We start from the raw sequence: 16,289 nt of genomic DNA on the forward strand, positions 1-16,289 counted from the left end.
TGCTCCTGAACAGTTTGGTGACTTTTTAAGTTTCCTTCCCAGACTTTTATGAGTTTACATACATGTACAGGTAAGGATTAAAAAAAAAAAATCAAACTACACACATTGCTGTGCTTCCTTTTTCTTAGCATGTCTGGTCCATTTTTTCCAAATCCTTTAGTAGACTTGTTTGTTTTTAAATGAGCCATGTTTGAAAATAGAACAATAGCAACATTCATATGCACACTGATAGAGAAATATTATATTTATCACCAATGGTGCTTAGGATGGCTCGGGATGTTGGTGCTCAGGATGGGGTAAAGTGACTCTTAAAGTCTCATGACTAATCTTCTCTCAAGAGGAGGGGCTATGGAATCAGAATCACAAGCTAGCTTAATAAAGCCTTGAGAAATATTATCAAATAGCTGTCTCAGTTTTCCCCTCTGTAAAATGGGGACAAGAATGTGTTCCATAGGTTGTAGTGCGGTTAAATGAGGTAACTCATATTTATGCTACACACAATGACTGATGACTACAATGATGACGACGATGGCAGCCGGGCGCAGCGGGTGGGGCTTAAATTGCAAGTACAGCAATACCAGGAATGGACGCCCCGGGGAGATACTTTTTATTAAGAGCTGCCAAGTTAGTATGGCTGTCTGGGATGCTCTCTGGAGACGGGAGACTCCGGGTTTGGAAACCTTAATGGCCCAGGCTTTCAGGACCTAGCGTTTGGCTAAACAAACCTCTAAAGAACTACAACTTCCAGGGTGCATCACTTTCGCCCCGCCCATGACGTTGCAGCTCCCGTTTCTCGTCAGGCTCCCGGCCCGAACTACAAATCCCAGAAGACCCTGCAGCCCGCTCGCGTTCTCGTCTCATCATTCCTACTTTTGGAAGCGAAACTGAGGCCGCGTTGCCTGCTGGGAAATGTAGTTCAGCGGTGGCCGAGCCCTTTAGGCCTGGCCGCTGCAATAAGGCGGGCGAACTCGCAGCGCTTGAATACCCGTGGCCTAACCGTCCACTCGGAAGACCGGCCCCACTCGGGAGGCTCTGGAGTCGCGCCTGGGGTCAGGGCTGGGGGCGAATGCGGCTCGCGTTCTAGGCCTCCCTGGGTGAGAAAGTGCTAGACTGGCAGGAAGGCGGCGGAGGCAGACAAGACCAATGCCAGCCTGGAGGAGGAAGTGGGCCAATGGGAAGGGTGAATCCAAGTGGAGATCGTAGGGGTGGGAGTGGGGCGTGGCGCCCGCTTACCTTGAGGCCGGGTGAGGCGCGCCCCAAAATGCCGGGGGTGGGGGGGCAGAGGTCCTTACCTAGAGAGGAAGAGGGGCGTCCATGTGGCGGAATGGATTTATGGTTCGGGGCTGATCAGTGGGTCTTATGGCTGAGTCTCCCTGGTTAGTGGAGACAGCTTACCAGGCCCGGGATCTGGGGAGTTTGGAGGTGCAGGAGATCCCTGGTTGGAAACTTAGGCAGGAGTGTGTTACCCAGAGAGACTGAGGACTTCTGTGCACCTCCAAAACATTTCCCTAACCTCTTCACCCCTTCCTAACTGCTAATGGTTGGAGAAGGTGGAAGTTCTCTGGGGATAGATACTTCGTGGTGGGGGAGCGGAGAGGTGGGTTGGGTTCTGGCCAAAGGGAGCCCCAGCAGAGAAGGAAACCTTTGAACCCTATAGCTGCCCAGAGGCCTAAGCAATGCTACTGGAGTACCCTTACATCATCATTCTAACCGTTACACAGCATTACATTAGATGCAGGCTATTTAGTCTGAACCAAGCCAGACAAATTGGTGTGTCCTGCCCCCTCCTTCTAAAATGTTGTAAAAATGTCTCAGCTCATAGGAAAATAAATGTTCCGGGTAAATTCATGGAAAAAAATCATCAGGGTGCAATATGGAATGTTTACAATGATGCTACTTTATAATAAATTCTTATGTCTCCTAAATATGTGCCATTTGGTTATGAATGAAAAAAAATCCGAACTATATACTCTAAATTATTAATTTCAACTGTGGTTATTGATGGCTGATAAGATTACAGAGTAATTTTATTCTTTTTTTGTTTACATCTTTAGGTAGCATCTTAATTTGCACAGTGAACACATACTTTTTTTTTCTGCCCCTTATTTTCCCAGGAGAGTCAGTCAGTTGCTCCGTGTGTTGTGTTTTGGAAGTCAGGTACTAAGGCCGGCTGCTCTGGCTTGCATTGAGCCACAGGCAGACTGATTTGCCAGGAATGATAAAAAGGGGTGAATGTGAGGGGAGAATTTAGTGTGCAGTCTATGGGAGGCTAATGCTTTTTTCTTTCTTCTAGGTTGGAAAGAGACTATTTTAGCAAGTGTCACGCCATGGTATGTGGTTGGTTGGTCTATTTCAGTCTAATCTATTATGCTTTCTGGTTAAAAATGTCAGCTTTCTCATTATCTGATGGATTTACGTTGCTACGTTGCACTGCATAACTTTCTTAGGTTCTGACAACTCACCTTGGCTGGGCCATGGGAAGGAGAGAAATATTGCCTCTGAAATGCCTTTTTAGCTTTGGATTTGCTTTTTGCTTTTTTTTTTTTTCCTTGAGAGTTTTGTTCTTGTTGCCCAGGCTGGAGTGCAGTGGCACGATCTTGGCTTACTGCAACCTCTGCCTCCCAGGTTCAAGCAATTCTCCTGCCTCAGCCTCCCTAGTAGCTGGGATTACAGGTGTGCACCACCACGCCTGGCTAATTTTGTATTTTTAGTAGAGATGGGGTTTCACCATGTTGGCCAGGCTGGTCTCAAACTGCTGACCTCAAGTGATCCACCTGCCTCAGTTTCCCAAAGTGCTGGGATTACACCCTACTTGCTTTTTGCTTTTTGATCAGGATCTTTATTTTAGCATATGCTGCCTACTATTTCAGTGTGTATGCAATTATAAAAGAAACTTTAATACATCCTTTAGTTGTGCTCATTATGCATTTTCCGGGACAAAAGCTTGTTAAAATCATGGTTGGAGTATGGCAATTAATACATGTAATGTTCATTTCATTCTTCTTACTTTCTTCCACAGCTTTTGCCAACTTTCCAATTAAAGGTTGACATTCCTGCATAAGTATTTCTCTGTGAAAATGTCCTTGCCTCTTACAGAGGAGCAGAGGAAAAAGATTGAAGAGAATCGACAAAAGGCTCTGGCCCGCAGAGCTGAGAAGTTATTGGCAGAACAGCATCAGAGGACTAGCTCGGGCACCTCCATTGCTGGCAACCCATTCCAGGCCAAGCAAGGCCCATCCCAAAATTTCCCAAGGGAGTCTTGTAAGCCAGTGAGCCATGGTGTCATTTTCAAACAACAGAATCTCAGTAGCTCATCTAATGCTGACCAAAGACCTCATGATTCCCACAGTTTTCAGGCAAAGGGAATATGGAAAAAGCCAGAAGAAATGCCCACAGCCTGCCCAGGCCACCATCCACGTAGTCAAATGGCTCTCACTGGAATCTCTCCTCCCTTGGCACAAAGTCCTCCAGAGGTCCCTAAACAACAGCTCTTGAGTTATGAGTTAGGCCACGGTCATGCTCAGGCTTCACCTGAGATCAGGTTCACACCCTTTGCTAACCCAACTCATGAGCCTCTGGCCAAAGCAAAGAGTTCCCAAGAGACACCAGCTCATTCCTCTGGACAGCCTCCCAGGGATGCTAAGTTAGAGGCCAAGACAGCAAAAGCCTCCACCTCGGGGCAGAACATTTCTTATATCCATTCTAGCTCAGAGAGTGTAACGCCCAGGACAGAAGGAAGACTCCAACAGAAGTCAGGGTCCTCAGTCCAAAAAGGAGTGAACTCTCAGAAGGGAAAGTGCATAAGGAACGGCGATCGTTTCCAGGTGTTGATTGGGTACAATGCGGAACTCATTGCAGTGTTTAAGAGCCTGCCCAGCAAGAATTATGGTAATGTCTTTGTTCTTCAGCTGGTTTTTTTTTTTTTTTCTTATTTTTGGAGTCTCTTTTAATCTAACAGTTTCTCATAAATATTAAGAGAGTGCATTGGCACATTCTGTCCATCCAGTTGTTAAAAATTTTTCAATTTTAGCTTGTGTTTCCCTTCATAATAGTCATTCCCTCAAACAGCTGCCAAACTTGATGGTTGTCACATGGCCATCTGGAGAACGGTTGAATGTTATTGAGAAGACGCTTCCTCTGCCAGGTGCTTTATATGCATTGTAGCACTTAAGCTTAACAGCAGTTTTTTTGAAATAAGTAGATGTTATTTTAGTTTTTAAGGTGATGGAACTGGCTCAGCAAGATTAAGTGACAGGCCAAGTTTCATTGGTCTGGAAAGACAGCATCAGGATGTGACTAGCTCAATTACAGCCCAGAGCCATTACTCCTCATACTGCTTTGCCTGACCACATTACGTCCTGGAGAACTTGGATTCTAGTCCTAACTCTGCCCTCAGTCCTCTTAGGTGAAGTTCATAACTTCCCAGGGCCTGAGTTGGATTCCACTACATGGAGTAAAAGAATTATCTATATTTACTATTTGTCCTCTATGGAGATTTTTATAGATCAGTGGGGGCTTGCTGGTCAGCTGTTTTGAACTTGGCGTCCTTCATTCATTCATTTAGAAGACAAGCTTGTGTTGAGTGCCTAAGTACAAATTGTCAACAGTCATCAGCTCCCTGTTTTGTTTCAGATCCTGACACCAAGACGTGGAACTTCAGCATGAATGACTATAGTGCCCTGAGTAAGTAGACACATGGTTGTCTCTCATGGAGGGCGACACTGGCGCTGAAAATCTTTAGAGTATCACATGTAGTCTAGCTTATGGTGTGCATGGCTTTACAGGTGGTGAAAGCTTTCAGGGCACCCCCCCCACACTCCTTCCCACTCTATCTAGCCTAATGAGGCAGCTCTGTGGGTGAAGGCCATAGGTAATATTAACAAAAGCTAGCACTAAATGATGCTTGCTATGCATTAGGCTATTCTAAGCCCCTTATACTAACTTTTATTCCTTATAATGACTATTTTACAGATGGGGAAACTGAGGCCCAGGGAGGATGAGTCAGTAACACAGGGTCACATAGCCAATAAGTTGTACAACTGGGATTCAAGCCCTGACAGTCTGACTTCAGACTACACATTCCCACCAGACTATGCTGGCCCCAGCAGTGACAGGCAGCTCAGGCAGCCTGCCAGCCCCCGCTCCCAGGAAGGTAACAGTTCAGCAAACAGCACAGATCCTCTGTGCAGCTAACTACTCAAAAATGCAAGGAGGGGGCATTGGCCAGGCAAGTTCCAGCTAATGCAGTGTCTGGTCATAGTCAGCACCTGGTTACGTCCCTCTGTCTTCTGAGAAAACTGTCATACACTAAAGTTTTTGTCACTTGATCCTGGTACATGGAGCTTGCACACCTATGTCAAAGTGTCAGCCCCATGTGTTTTCATCTTCCATTTATTTTACTCTTCTCCCCCAGCTGCCGTTTCTATACCCTCTCTTCCTCCCCCCAGCTTAAGAAGGGAAAAGATAAGGATATATCCTTAGGTCACTTTGCAGATTTGGGGTATGAGGTAGGATTATCTGGAGGCACCAGTACAGTTTCTGGGAAGGGTGGTTTGGGCCGGTGATGGGACAGCTCCCTGTAGAATTTCCTGGTTTTCTCCTTGGCCTCCAATTCTTGAAATGTGTACATGAGGCGATATCTTTCTTTGGTAGCTGCTAGTGTGTTAGTTTGCGAGGGCTGCCGTGACAAAGTACCGCTGACTGGGTGGCTTAAACAATAGAAATTTATTTTTTCACAGTCCTGGAGGCTGGAAGCCTGAGATTGGTAGGGTTGGTTTCTTCAGAGGCCTCTCTCCATGCCCTGCAGGTGGCTGTCTTCTCTCTGTGTCCTTGTGTGGATTTTCCTTTGTGTGTGCAAATCCCTAGGGTCTCTCCCTTTTCTTAGAAGAACACCAGTCATTGGATTATCGCCCACCTTGGTGACCTCATTTAACTTATTAACCTCTGTAAAGGCCCTGTCTCCATATACGATCACATTCTGAGGTCCTGTGCTGTGTGTTTAACATGAATTTTGGAGGGACACAATTCAACCCATAACACTGCTGCTGCTAGCTCCGTCTAGCAAGGGCTTATTTTTTAATCGATTTGTTTGGTGTTGGAACGGGGAGACCCAAGGCTCTGGATAAAGATTGCAGATTTTGACACCTGGTATTCTCATTGCTGGTGATTTTAAACCAGTGGTTTCCACTGTTGCGGTTGTTTTGTCTTTTTACTCTTGTTCTGACCACGGTGCATGGTGACTTAGATGACTCCTGCTTTTGCAGATTCATTTAGGTTTTTTGTGTGATATCGTTACTTTTTTTTTTTGAGACAGAGTCTCACTCGGTCGCCCAGGCTGGGGTGCAGTGGCGCGATCTTGGCTCCCTGCAACCTCTGGCTTCCGGGTTCAAGTGATTCTCCTGCCTCAGCCTCCTGAGTAGCTGGGATTTCAGGCGTGTACCACCACGCCCGGCTAATTTTTATATTTTTAGTAGAGGTGGGGCTTCCTCCATGTTGGCCAGGCTGGTCTTCAACCCCTGACCTCAGGTGATCTACCTGCCTCAGCCTCTAAAACTGCTGGGATTATAGGTGTGAGACACTGTCCCCGACTATCATTGCTTTGTGTTATGCTCCACATGTTTTGAAAACCATGTTTATTGGGTACAAAATTCTCCATATATACTTCTCAATGAAGCTCACAGAAGAGAAAAAAAATTCTCCATATAGCTTTTAGATGAATTTTTCTAATTGTTTGGCTCCTCTGCATCTTTACCAATGTGTTACACACTTGAGCTTTTGCCTGCTGAGATAAACCTTGAAATTCCTTGCCAAAATTATGGATTTGTGAATTTCTCCTTGTATTTCTAAGTTTCAGATAGGTTCATGATTGTGTGTCATGATTGGCTTTTTATCGGTATAACATATAAAATTGTCTCTGTGTCAGTCTTTCTGTCATTTTGCTTTAGGTGTATCCTCTGGATTTGGCTTCATTAACCCTACCACATACTCACTGTAGAACGTATTTTGACGTGTGAAGAAGAAAAACTATCCCCCGTAATCTCCCCACTCAACTAACCATTATTAACATTTTGGTTTCATTCCCTCCAGCCTTTTTTCTATGCGTTAAAATATAAAGTTTTATATATGCATATAATTTGTATTTTGCCCTTTTAATTTAATGCTCCAGCATAAAACATATTTATTTTACTGAATGTTAACAGTTAATTCTAAGTGATGAAAATGTGTCCATTATCATAATGGGCCATTTTGACCTTCAAGAAATGGTTTCATGTTGTTGAACTACTTTTGTCTTTTCCAGAATTTTTAGTACGAAATAAATTTTGATAGCTGTATAACATTCTGTCTTATGAATGTGTCATACATTGCTTAAATTGTTGTTGTTTATTTTTTCCTGCTTGATTTTAATTTGCTGCCAGTTTTTCCAGTTTTAAAGCTGTAGAGGAACACTTTTGTACCTAAGTTTTTGTCTGTATTTTCAATTGGTAGTTGGGATAGATTCCCAGAAGTTGAATCATTATTCTTAGAGCTCTTGCTATAATTGCCAAATTGTTTTCCAGAAGGTTTTATTCCCAACTAGCAATATGGATGTCTAATTGTTTCTCATCCTGCAAGTTTGAGAAGTAAAAAAGTATCTTATTTTTCTGATTATTTGTGAAGGTGAACATTTCTTCAAATGTTTCATAGTCTTTTTCCTCCTGTTTTGAATTGGCTACATCTCTATCCTCTTCTTTTGTGGTCTTAGTACTTTTTTAAAGCATGAGTTCTTTTTATATTTCTTTACTCAGGGTTTTTTTCCTTTCACTTCAGTGTGTGTCTGTTGACAGCTTAGTATTATATGGTTGAATTTGTTCATTATAAAATGCATCTGTAGTAGATGAAATAATGTTCAGAACTATGTGTTTGTGACCTGGTGATCCTGGTCCTCACTCCTTTGTTCTCTGAGCAGTAGACCGAGTAGCGACCTAGGAGTGGGTTTAACTGGGTGATTTGTGGTGTGCTGACTTCAGTGGCTTCTCCAACACCGTGCCAGAAATTATCTAATAAGTTTATTCATCCTGGTGAGCTTCCTGTTCCCCTTGTTAATTTCTGAATTTTAAATGTTTTGGTGTGAAAAATGTAGGGAGGCCAGGTATGGTGCCTCATGCCTGTAATACCAGCACTTCGGGAGGCTAAGGTGGGTAGATGGCTTGAGCTTAGGAATTTGATACCAGCCTGGGCAACATAGCGAAACCCTGTCTCTACAAAAAATACAAAAACTAACCGCATGTGGTGGTGCACGCCTGTAGTCCCAGCTACTGGGGAGTCTGAGGTGGAGGATAGCTTGAGCCAGGGAGGTTGAGGCTGCAGTGAGCCAGGGAGGTTGAGGCTGCAGTGAGCCATGATCATGGCACTGCACTCCAGCCTGGGTGACAGAGCAAGACCCTGTCTCAAAAAAAAAAAAAAAAAAGAAAAAAACTTAAGGAGATGGAAAGTTACATTCAACAAATATTGAAATTCCCAAAGCCCCAACTAAAAAACACTTTCAAGTCTTCCTAATCTAACAGTGCCTTTTCTTGCCTTCCTGCCAAACCTAGTGCCTCTTGACCATGTCCCTTCCCCACTTTCTCCCTCTTCCCTTGCCTGTATTTCAAAGCCACATGATAGTCCCCTGCTTTATCACTTCTGTTCAATTCTTCTTCTTTGGCAGTGAAAGCAGCCCAGAGCCTCCCCACGGTCAACCTGCAGCCTCTGGAATGGGCCTATGGCATCAGCGAGTCACCCTCCACCAGCAGTGAGGGACAGGCCGGCCTTCCATCAGCTCCATCCCTTTCGTTTGTCAAAGGGCGATGCATGCTCATCTCCAGGGCCTACTTCGAGGCAGACATCAGTTATTCACAGGACCTGATTGCACTTTTTAAACAGATGGATTCCAGAAGATATGGCAAGTAATTGGTCTTTGTCTGATTCCCAGAACGTGTAGTGGTCTGTGATCTCAACATAGGGTGTTTTTCTCTACCTTGAATATTCAAAAATTACTTTCTTGCGAAAGACTTCCTGTTCTGCTCCTCTTCCTATAGAAAGATGACACGTTAATTATTCCAGATAGTAAACATACAGTGGTGGCTGTTTTGTCATAAGGCCTCCCAAAGAGAAGACCTCATAATTTCCCTCTGGTCAATATCTTCTTGGTAGAAGCAGGTAAATTCCTGCTTCAGTCATTTGAAACCCATCTGTTTTTATTTTGGCCTTTGCAGAGCAGAAAAACAGGTGGTTGCCATAAAAATAAATGCTTTTCCATCTGCAGACTTAGTGGTTTTCAAACTTGAGCATGCAGGGAACGGCCTGCAGGGGTTGTTAAAACGCAGCTAGCTGGGCCCCACTACCAGAGTTTCTGATTCTGGAACTTGAGTGTGGAGCCAAAAATTTGTGTTTCTCACAAGTTCCCTGAGCTGGTGCTGCTGCTGGTGATGGTGCCACAGTTTGAAAATGCTGGTAGTTCTGCTCTCGGCCTGCCCATCAGCATCACGGGGCCACTTCAAAAGCACCAATGCCTCGTTCTGCCCCAGAGATGTTGTTTATTTTGTTGGAGGTGGGGCTTGGACTTGTTGGGGTGTTTTTTGTTTGTTTTGGTTTTTTTAATCTTCAGATGAGCCTAATTATAAGCCAGTCTTGAAATATACTGGCCACAGCAGAATAGTTTTGCTGTATTTTATTTTATTTTATTTATTTTTGAGATGGAGTTTCACTCTGTTGCCCAGGCTGGAGTGCAGTGGTGCAATCTTGGCTCACCGCAACCTCTGCCTTCTGGGTTCAAGCGATTTTCCTGCCTCAGCCTCCCGAGTAGCAGGGACTACAGGCACCTGCCACCACACTGGGCTAATTTTTGTATTTTTAGTAGAGGTAGGGTTTCCTCATGTTGGCCAGGCTGGTCTCGAACTTCTTCTCCCACCTTGGCCTCCCGAAGTGCTGGGATTAATTACAGGTATGAGCCACCGCGCCTGGCCGTTTTGTTTAATTTTTTTGTGAGGTTCTTCAAAAGCTCTCCTGTCAGAATAGGAGAGGAGCAGCTATAGATTCTGGACTCCTGGGTGTCATTCTCAGCTTGGGCCACATTGTTTTTTAAAAACTATGTTGTTTTTATGGATCAGTGTTTCCCCATTCTTGAATTGGTTTAATCTTGTTCTTAATCAAGTAGAACTCAAATACTTAAAACCTCATGCCTTTGAAACCTCACATTCAAGCATCGTCCTGGAAGAAGCCTCTAGAATTGCTTGCTTAACAAGAGGTTTCATCAGGGTTTGGGTTCTGGAGGAGGCTGATGCTGGTTGCTACATCATCATCCTTGGATGGAGTTTGGACCGATGAGGGCAGGCTGGTGAGCAGGGCACAGGGGAGTTGTGTGAGGCCCAGGCAGGTCGTGAGATGAGCTGCTCCACGACAGTCTAGATCCTTTACCTTTCCTGCCCCCTCGGATGTTTGGCTTCAGCTTGGGGTGGCCCTTAAAAGGCAACTACAGGCCGGGTGTGGTGGCCTATAATCCCAGCAGTTTGGGAGGCTGAGGTGGGTGGATCACCTGAGGTCACAGGAGTTCGAGACCAGCCTGGCCAACATGGTGAAACCCTGTCTACTAAAAATATAAAAACTAGCCAGTCATGGTGGTGCCAGCCTGTAATCCCAACTACTCAGGAGGCTGAGGCAGGAGACTCGCTTGAGCCCAGGATGCAGAGGTTGCAGTGAGCCTAGATCGCACCACTGCACTCCAGCCTGGGTGACAATCTCAAAAATAAAAACGGCAAATACAGTGATATGTGTCTATCACTAGCCTGTGAGATCACACTCCTGACATGGTCTGCATTCTGGGAGTGGGTACCATGAAGGTATTGATACTGATCCTGCTCACACCCAGGTGTCCAAAAACCATGATTGGTTCCTTTGCCTTAGCTGTTGTTCACAGCTTTTCCTGTTTGCTGCTGTGCCACTGTGAGAATCAAGTTGTCAGGAAGGGCCTTCCTCTTCTAGTTCTGCATTTACGATTAGTCTGTCTGCTTTGTTCCTTCCATCAGGTTGTACCTGGATGACCTCGCTTTTTCCTGAAACTGACTCTGTGTCCATGATGCCTTTTTCTGACCACCTTGCTTTTGAAGGAATCATACAGTGAAGAATGAACTTTTGCTGCCCAGATAGCATTTACTGAGACCAAGCTTTCTTGATTTTTCAAGAGACAGATTAGTAGAGAAATTCCTCTATTTAAAGAATGAGCCACCATTGGGTAGAAAGGTGCTCACCTTTCTTAGCTGATATTGTGTGTAATTTATACTACACTATGCTGATTAGCAGATGATGTAATAATCCCACTAACAATAATTCATAATAACTGGCTTTTGGGATGCTCATTGTTTTCCAGTCATACTTTTATAAGCATTTTACTTTAATTTCATGTAATCCTCACAGTAACCCATGAGGTAGGGGCTGTAGTATCTTTATTTTTCAGATGTGGAAACTGAGGGAGAGGTGTTACAGTGACTTGCCCAAGGTGACATAGCTAGCAAGAGGCGGAGCCGAAATTGAAACTTTGGCAGTTTGACCACTGACCACATGCAACTTGTTTCCCATGTGTAAAATGGAGTTAACAACAGCCCACCTTACAGACTTGGGAGGGGCAGATGAGAGGGTGCCACTGAGTGTTGGCACAGTGCCGGGCTGAACGTGAATGCTGCTTAGGTGTGAGCTACAGTTACCACCCCTGTCACTCAGGGCATTTCTGACCTGCTAGACCCTCCCCAGCCGTGTATCCTGTGGCACCTTTTGTCGCAACCCTTACAACCCAGTGTTGTCAGCATCTCTGCCTCTTTTTCCTCCCAGTATACTGGGGAAACCTCCAGGGAAAGTACTCTCCTAATTTCTGTATCCACAGTGCTAGGTACAGGACCAGCTGCCATGTTGTCTAAGCTTGATGGAAGTTTATGAAGCCAAGGAATAAATGAGTAAGTGTGATCATGTAGCAGGAGGGCAGGGTGTCCTATTTGCTTATTTGTTTCTTGTCATTGCAGATGTCAAGACCAGGAAGTGGAGCTTTCTCTTGGAAGAGCACAATAAACTAAGTGAGAAGCCTTCCTTACTTGTTTTATATCATGCTATTGTTAAGCTTTAATAATTCACCTTAAATTTGATGTATTTTCGAAGAATCTTCTCCTCTCTTTGCTGTGGTGGGATGCTTGAGTACAGGGTAAGTAAAGGTGAGGATGCAGCCTTGTCCACCTCCACGGAGATGGTGGGCCTCCTCTCCCATAAGGGTGAGGTGGCAAATGCGGGGCCTCTTCTGCCGTAAGGGTGAGGTGGCAGTAGTGAAATTTTCCAGGCCTGTGAAACCTTCCTGCTGTCAGAGAAGTGCTAGAAGCATGGGTACATAGACTTTAGGAATCAGAAGTGAGCTAGGATTGCTTAGCTTAGGTGGAAGTGACCATAGATTACTTCTAAGAATACGCTCTCAGTGTACTTCTAGAACTGGATGATCAAGAAGGATAGGAGAGTCTCACTGGGAATGGACTTCATAATAGAGTTCTGTTTGAGGCAGAAGTCAAGGCCAGGGACTTAGGCATTTTAACAAGCACTTTACAGACTGACCAAGGAAAAGGGATATGTGTACAGACAGCATAAGTGCAAGAAGAAGAAGCCAGTTTGGGTTTATCATTTTTCTTCTCTGTGTTTTGCTTAGATGGGGCAATAAATTCTAATATGCCTGGAAAAAGGAAATATGGTCATATCTCAGACTGTACCGGAATACCAGTCCCTTATCTATCTGGCTGTAACAATTCCACATTGGGTTTGCAGCTAGCATGGCTTATGTTCCTCTGCTTTACTCCTAATCCTGACGGCCTGTTGGGCCTCCCACACCAAGGATGGAGTCATTTGTGGGTACCAGTCAGGCCAGGACAGACACGAGCCAACCCTGGGAGCTCTGAGTCATTGGCCATCTTGCCTGGCAGGCTAGGGCTTCAATGTGAGGGAAAAACTGGGTTACTTCCTTTTGTCTCCTTCTTATGTGACTTATTGTGTGACATTGGGTAAATAATTAAACATTCTGGGTCCCATTGTCCCTTTAGTAAAAAAAAGGGGTGGTCTTTAATCTCTATCTGCTCTCCTGACGTAGGAATTAAATATAAAGGAAGAGCCTTTGGTTCCTTGAGCAAAACTTGCTGTGAACTACATGATTAGGTTTAAATATGAGATGGTAACTTAATAAATGCTGGCTGAAGCAGAAAGCATGGCTCACGGTGATCTTGAGACTCTCTGGCTGCTACTATTTGGAACTTGTGATTTAGAGGGAATTATTTGGCAAAAGCTGAATTTTTTTTTCTTTTTGAGACAGGGTCTCACTGTCACCCAGGCTGGAGTGCAGTGGCATGATCTCAGCTCACTGCAACCTCTGCCTCCCAGGCTTAAGCGATTGTCGTGTCTCAGCCTCCCAAGTAGCTGTTACACAGAATCCTTTTGGTGCCACTTTGCCAGCTGGGCTTGCTGCTGAGCTTGCTCTGCCCACTCGACCTGGCAGGCTGCGCTCGGCTCACACTACCCGTCCAGATTCCACACCCACTGAGGGCGAGCTAGGCATGGAGCAGCAGAGGGTTTGTGAATGAGTGAGTGTAAGGTCTGGCCACAGCACACAGCCAGGTGCGCCAGCTGCTGCAGCAGAGCAGGCAGCTCCAGACTGTGGCACAGGCACCAGCTCTGTATGAGGCTGCAGCTGGACTAGGCATACCACAAGCAGCTTCTGCTTTGGGCACCAGCATCTGGATGTTGGGAATGTGCTGGCACCCAAAAACTTGAAGACACCAGCAACCATGGAGCCCCATGGGGGTGTTACAGCATGTCACAGCTCTGGCTCAGTGAGTCCCAAGGTCTGGGCTCCCAGAAAGGTTGCCACTCTTCACTCCTGTGGTTCGGCAAACAGGAGCATGTCACTGCCTGCAGCTTGGTGAGCAGACCAGGAATGTGTTATAGCCCTTTTCTCACCTGCCATTCAGCAGGTCCCAGATTCTTGTCCTGCATCCAAGAAGAATGAGGTTACATGAACAACTGGAGAGTGAGCAAGGCAGAGAAGGGTTTTAGTGGGCGACAGAACAGCTCTTAGTGGAGAGGGGACCCAAAGTGGGTAGTCCCAACATGTGGCTGAGTCCAGGGTTTTTATGGGCTCAGAATGGGAGTGTGTGTGCTGATTGGTCCATGGGCAGGCCTAGAAAAAGCACCATTCGATTGGCTAAAAGGCATTGAGGAAGTTCTCATTCTGGGTTGTGGACTCCACCTGGAACTGACAGCCTGGTTTTCAGGTTTCAGTCTGTCTTTGGCTTAAAGGTTGGGTTTCACTGCGAACCCACCCCTGTCTGCCTAGGAAGTTGTCTGCCTCCTGCTGTTATCAGCTGGAATTATAGGCACATATCCCCACGCCCGGCTAATTTTTCTATTTTTAGTAGAGATGGGGTTTCGCCGTGTTGGCCAGGCTGGTCTCGAACTCCTGGCCTCAAGTGATCCTCCCACCTTGGCTTCCCAAAGTGCTGGGATTACTGGCATGAGCCATCGTGCCCGGCCACAAAAGCTGAATTTTTGAAGAAAAATAGAAGTGAGTTCTTTCCTTCTCGCCTTCGTCTTTCAACCAGGAAACACACGTATGTTAGCTATAAAGTCTTTCATTTTTATGGAACAACAAAAAGCAGGACACTTACAGCATTAGTAGATAAATGTAGTGTTGAAAAACCATGACTTGTGACTCACATAGCATTGTAGAGTGGTTCCTGATCTTTTGCAGACAACAGACTCCTTGAAATATCTGATGAAAAGAATGGATTCTTCACCCAGAAAAAAATGCACATAATGGCCACAAATAAGATTTTGCACTTGATAAAGATGATTCCATGGATCCTGAGTGAAGATTCTAGATTTAGAGTTTTTACCTGCTATCTCATCATGTCAGTGTCTCATGGAAGATAAGACTGATCTTCCTATTTCATAGACTGAGAAAAGGTTGGGCCCAGAGAAGGGAAACAGTGGCTTTCCTTACTGGGAGCATTGCAGGGTTACAGTAAAGTCAGTGACAGAAATACGACTAAAATTGCCATCTGCCTTTGTAAAATGACCCATTATGGAATTTAGAAGCCAGCTAAACGAAGAAGCTGGGAGGGGAAGCGGTGAGAATAGAGCCCAGTTCCAATTTAGTTCCGATTTCTCCGCCAGTACTGTGAACCTGGGGAATGCGCACCTCCCTCCTCACCCCATGCTCTCTTTCCTCATGAGTGAAATTAGATCGATGACCCTGAGTTAGTGAACGTGTGCATAGGAAACCGATGAAGAAATGACAATAAGACCTGAGTACGTGAATGCTCATTGGTGAAGCAGTGGGAGTTATTTTCTCTAGTAAGGAGAATCTAAGCTTTCCTCCTCTCTCTTTTCTAAGTGACTCAGGCCTTTTGCCCCCAGTGAAATTGGCATAAGTCCTTTTGTTTTCCCCTTGCTGTCAGTCCAGAAGGGTTCTCAACAATCTTGTCTTGTCAGCTGCTATTTGAAAACATTAGCATCTCTGCTATGTGGCTAGTAGCATTCTGGCAAAGAGCTATTTTACAGAAAAATGACTTCAAGATGACTCACGAAGCCAGACAGCACGTCTGTCATCTCCTAGTACCAGGGAAAGGACAGTAGAGACAGTCGTTGTCAGGGAATGGTGGCTTTCTCAGGAACACTGAGATGGCTGAACTAGCAGCATAGGACTTTGGAGACAGTAGTTGATAGGAGACAGAGTAGATGTTGGTTTTATTCCTCTTAAATGGCCAAAGGAACATAATGCTTACAAAGCCCTGCATTTTCTACCAGCCAGTTCATCAGCCCTTTCTTAGCTTTCATCAGGTATTTGAGTTCTGAAGATCACTAGAATTAAAATGAAAATGGTTTCTGAAAGCACAAGGAGTGCTCAGCCTCCTGAAGTGTGCAGAAATCAACATGCTCAGATTTAATTTGGAGGTATAAAATGTATTTCTGCATCAATATGGACAGTCTGTTTTGTATTAAAGCCATCAACCTTACCTAATTTCCTCTCATGGTTATTACTTTTGTGGAAACTGTTTCCAGAAATAACTGGTACTTATATTTAGTGGAGGAGAGAAATGGACTTAAATATATTGAAAATACAAAGCAATTGGAGGTAGCAGTAGATGGCTCAGCCCTGCACATTCACATCAGTATTTACAGTGGTAACCAATTGATGGTTGTGGCAAAAGACTTTTGGAATCACTCGTGAGGGTATTAAGAAAACATATGATCAC

The 16,289-nt window shown here is 44.9% G+C and overlaps 1 protein-coding gene across 7 annotated transcripts in view; it reads left to right on the top strand.

Annotated features, from left to right (window-relative positions):
• Positions 1–573: 573 nt before the first annotated feature.
• SMARCAL1 (SWI/SNF related, matrix associated, actin dependent regulator of chromatin, subfamily a like 1) overlaps positions 574–16,289 on the top strand; it is a 70,427-nt gene continuing 54,711 nt past the window's right edge. The window contains exons 1-6 of one of the 7 annotated variants that reach the window (XM_024243183.3): positions 574–1,049; positions 2,294–2,330; positions 3,020–3,888; positions 4,633–4,683; positions 8,687–8,920; positions 12,030–12,080. In XM_024243183.3, coding sequence (XP_024098951.1) covers positions 3,078–3,888; positions 4,633–4,683; positions 8,687–8,920; positions 12,030–12,080 — 1,147 coding nt within the window. In that variant the 5' untranslated portion in view covers positions 574–1,049; positions 2,294–2,330; positions 3,020–3,077. Of the gene's footprint in view, positions 1,245–2,293; positions 2,331–3,019; positions 3,889–4,632; positions 4,684–8,686; positions 8,921–12,029; positions 12,081–16,289 lie in introns of all 7 variants that reach the window. The other 6 variants (XM_002812831.4, XM_009238078.4, XM_063713029.1 and 3 more) reach the window with 6 other exon arrangements.

Source organism: Pongo abelii, chromosome 11 (genome assembly GCF_028885655.2).
Source record: "Pongo abelii isolate AG06213 chromosome 11, NHGRI_mPonAbe1-v2.0_pri, whole genome shotgun sequence".
In the NCBI taxonomy this organism is placed as follows: domain Eukaryota; kingdom Metazoa; phylum Chordata; class Mammalia; order Primates; family Hominidae; genus Pongo; species Pongo abelii.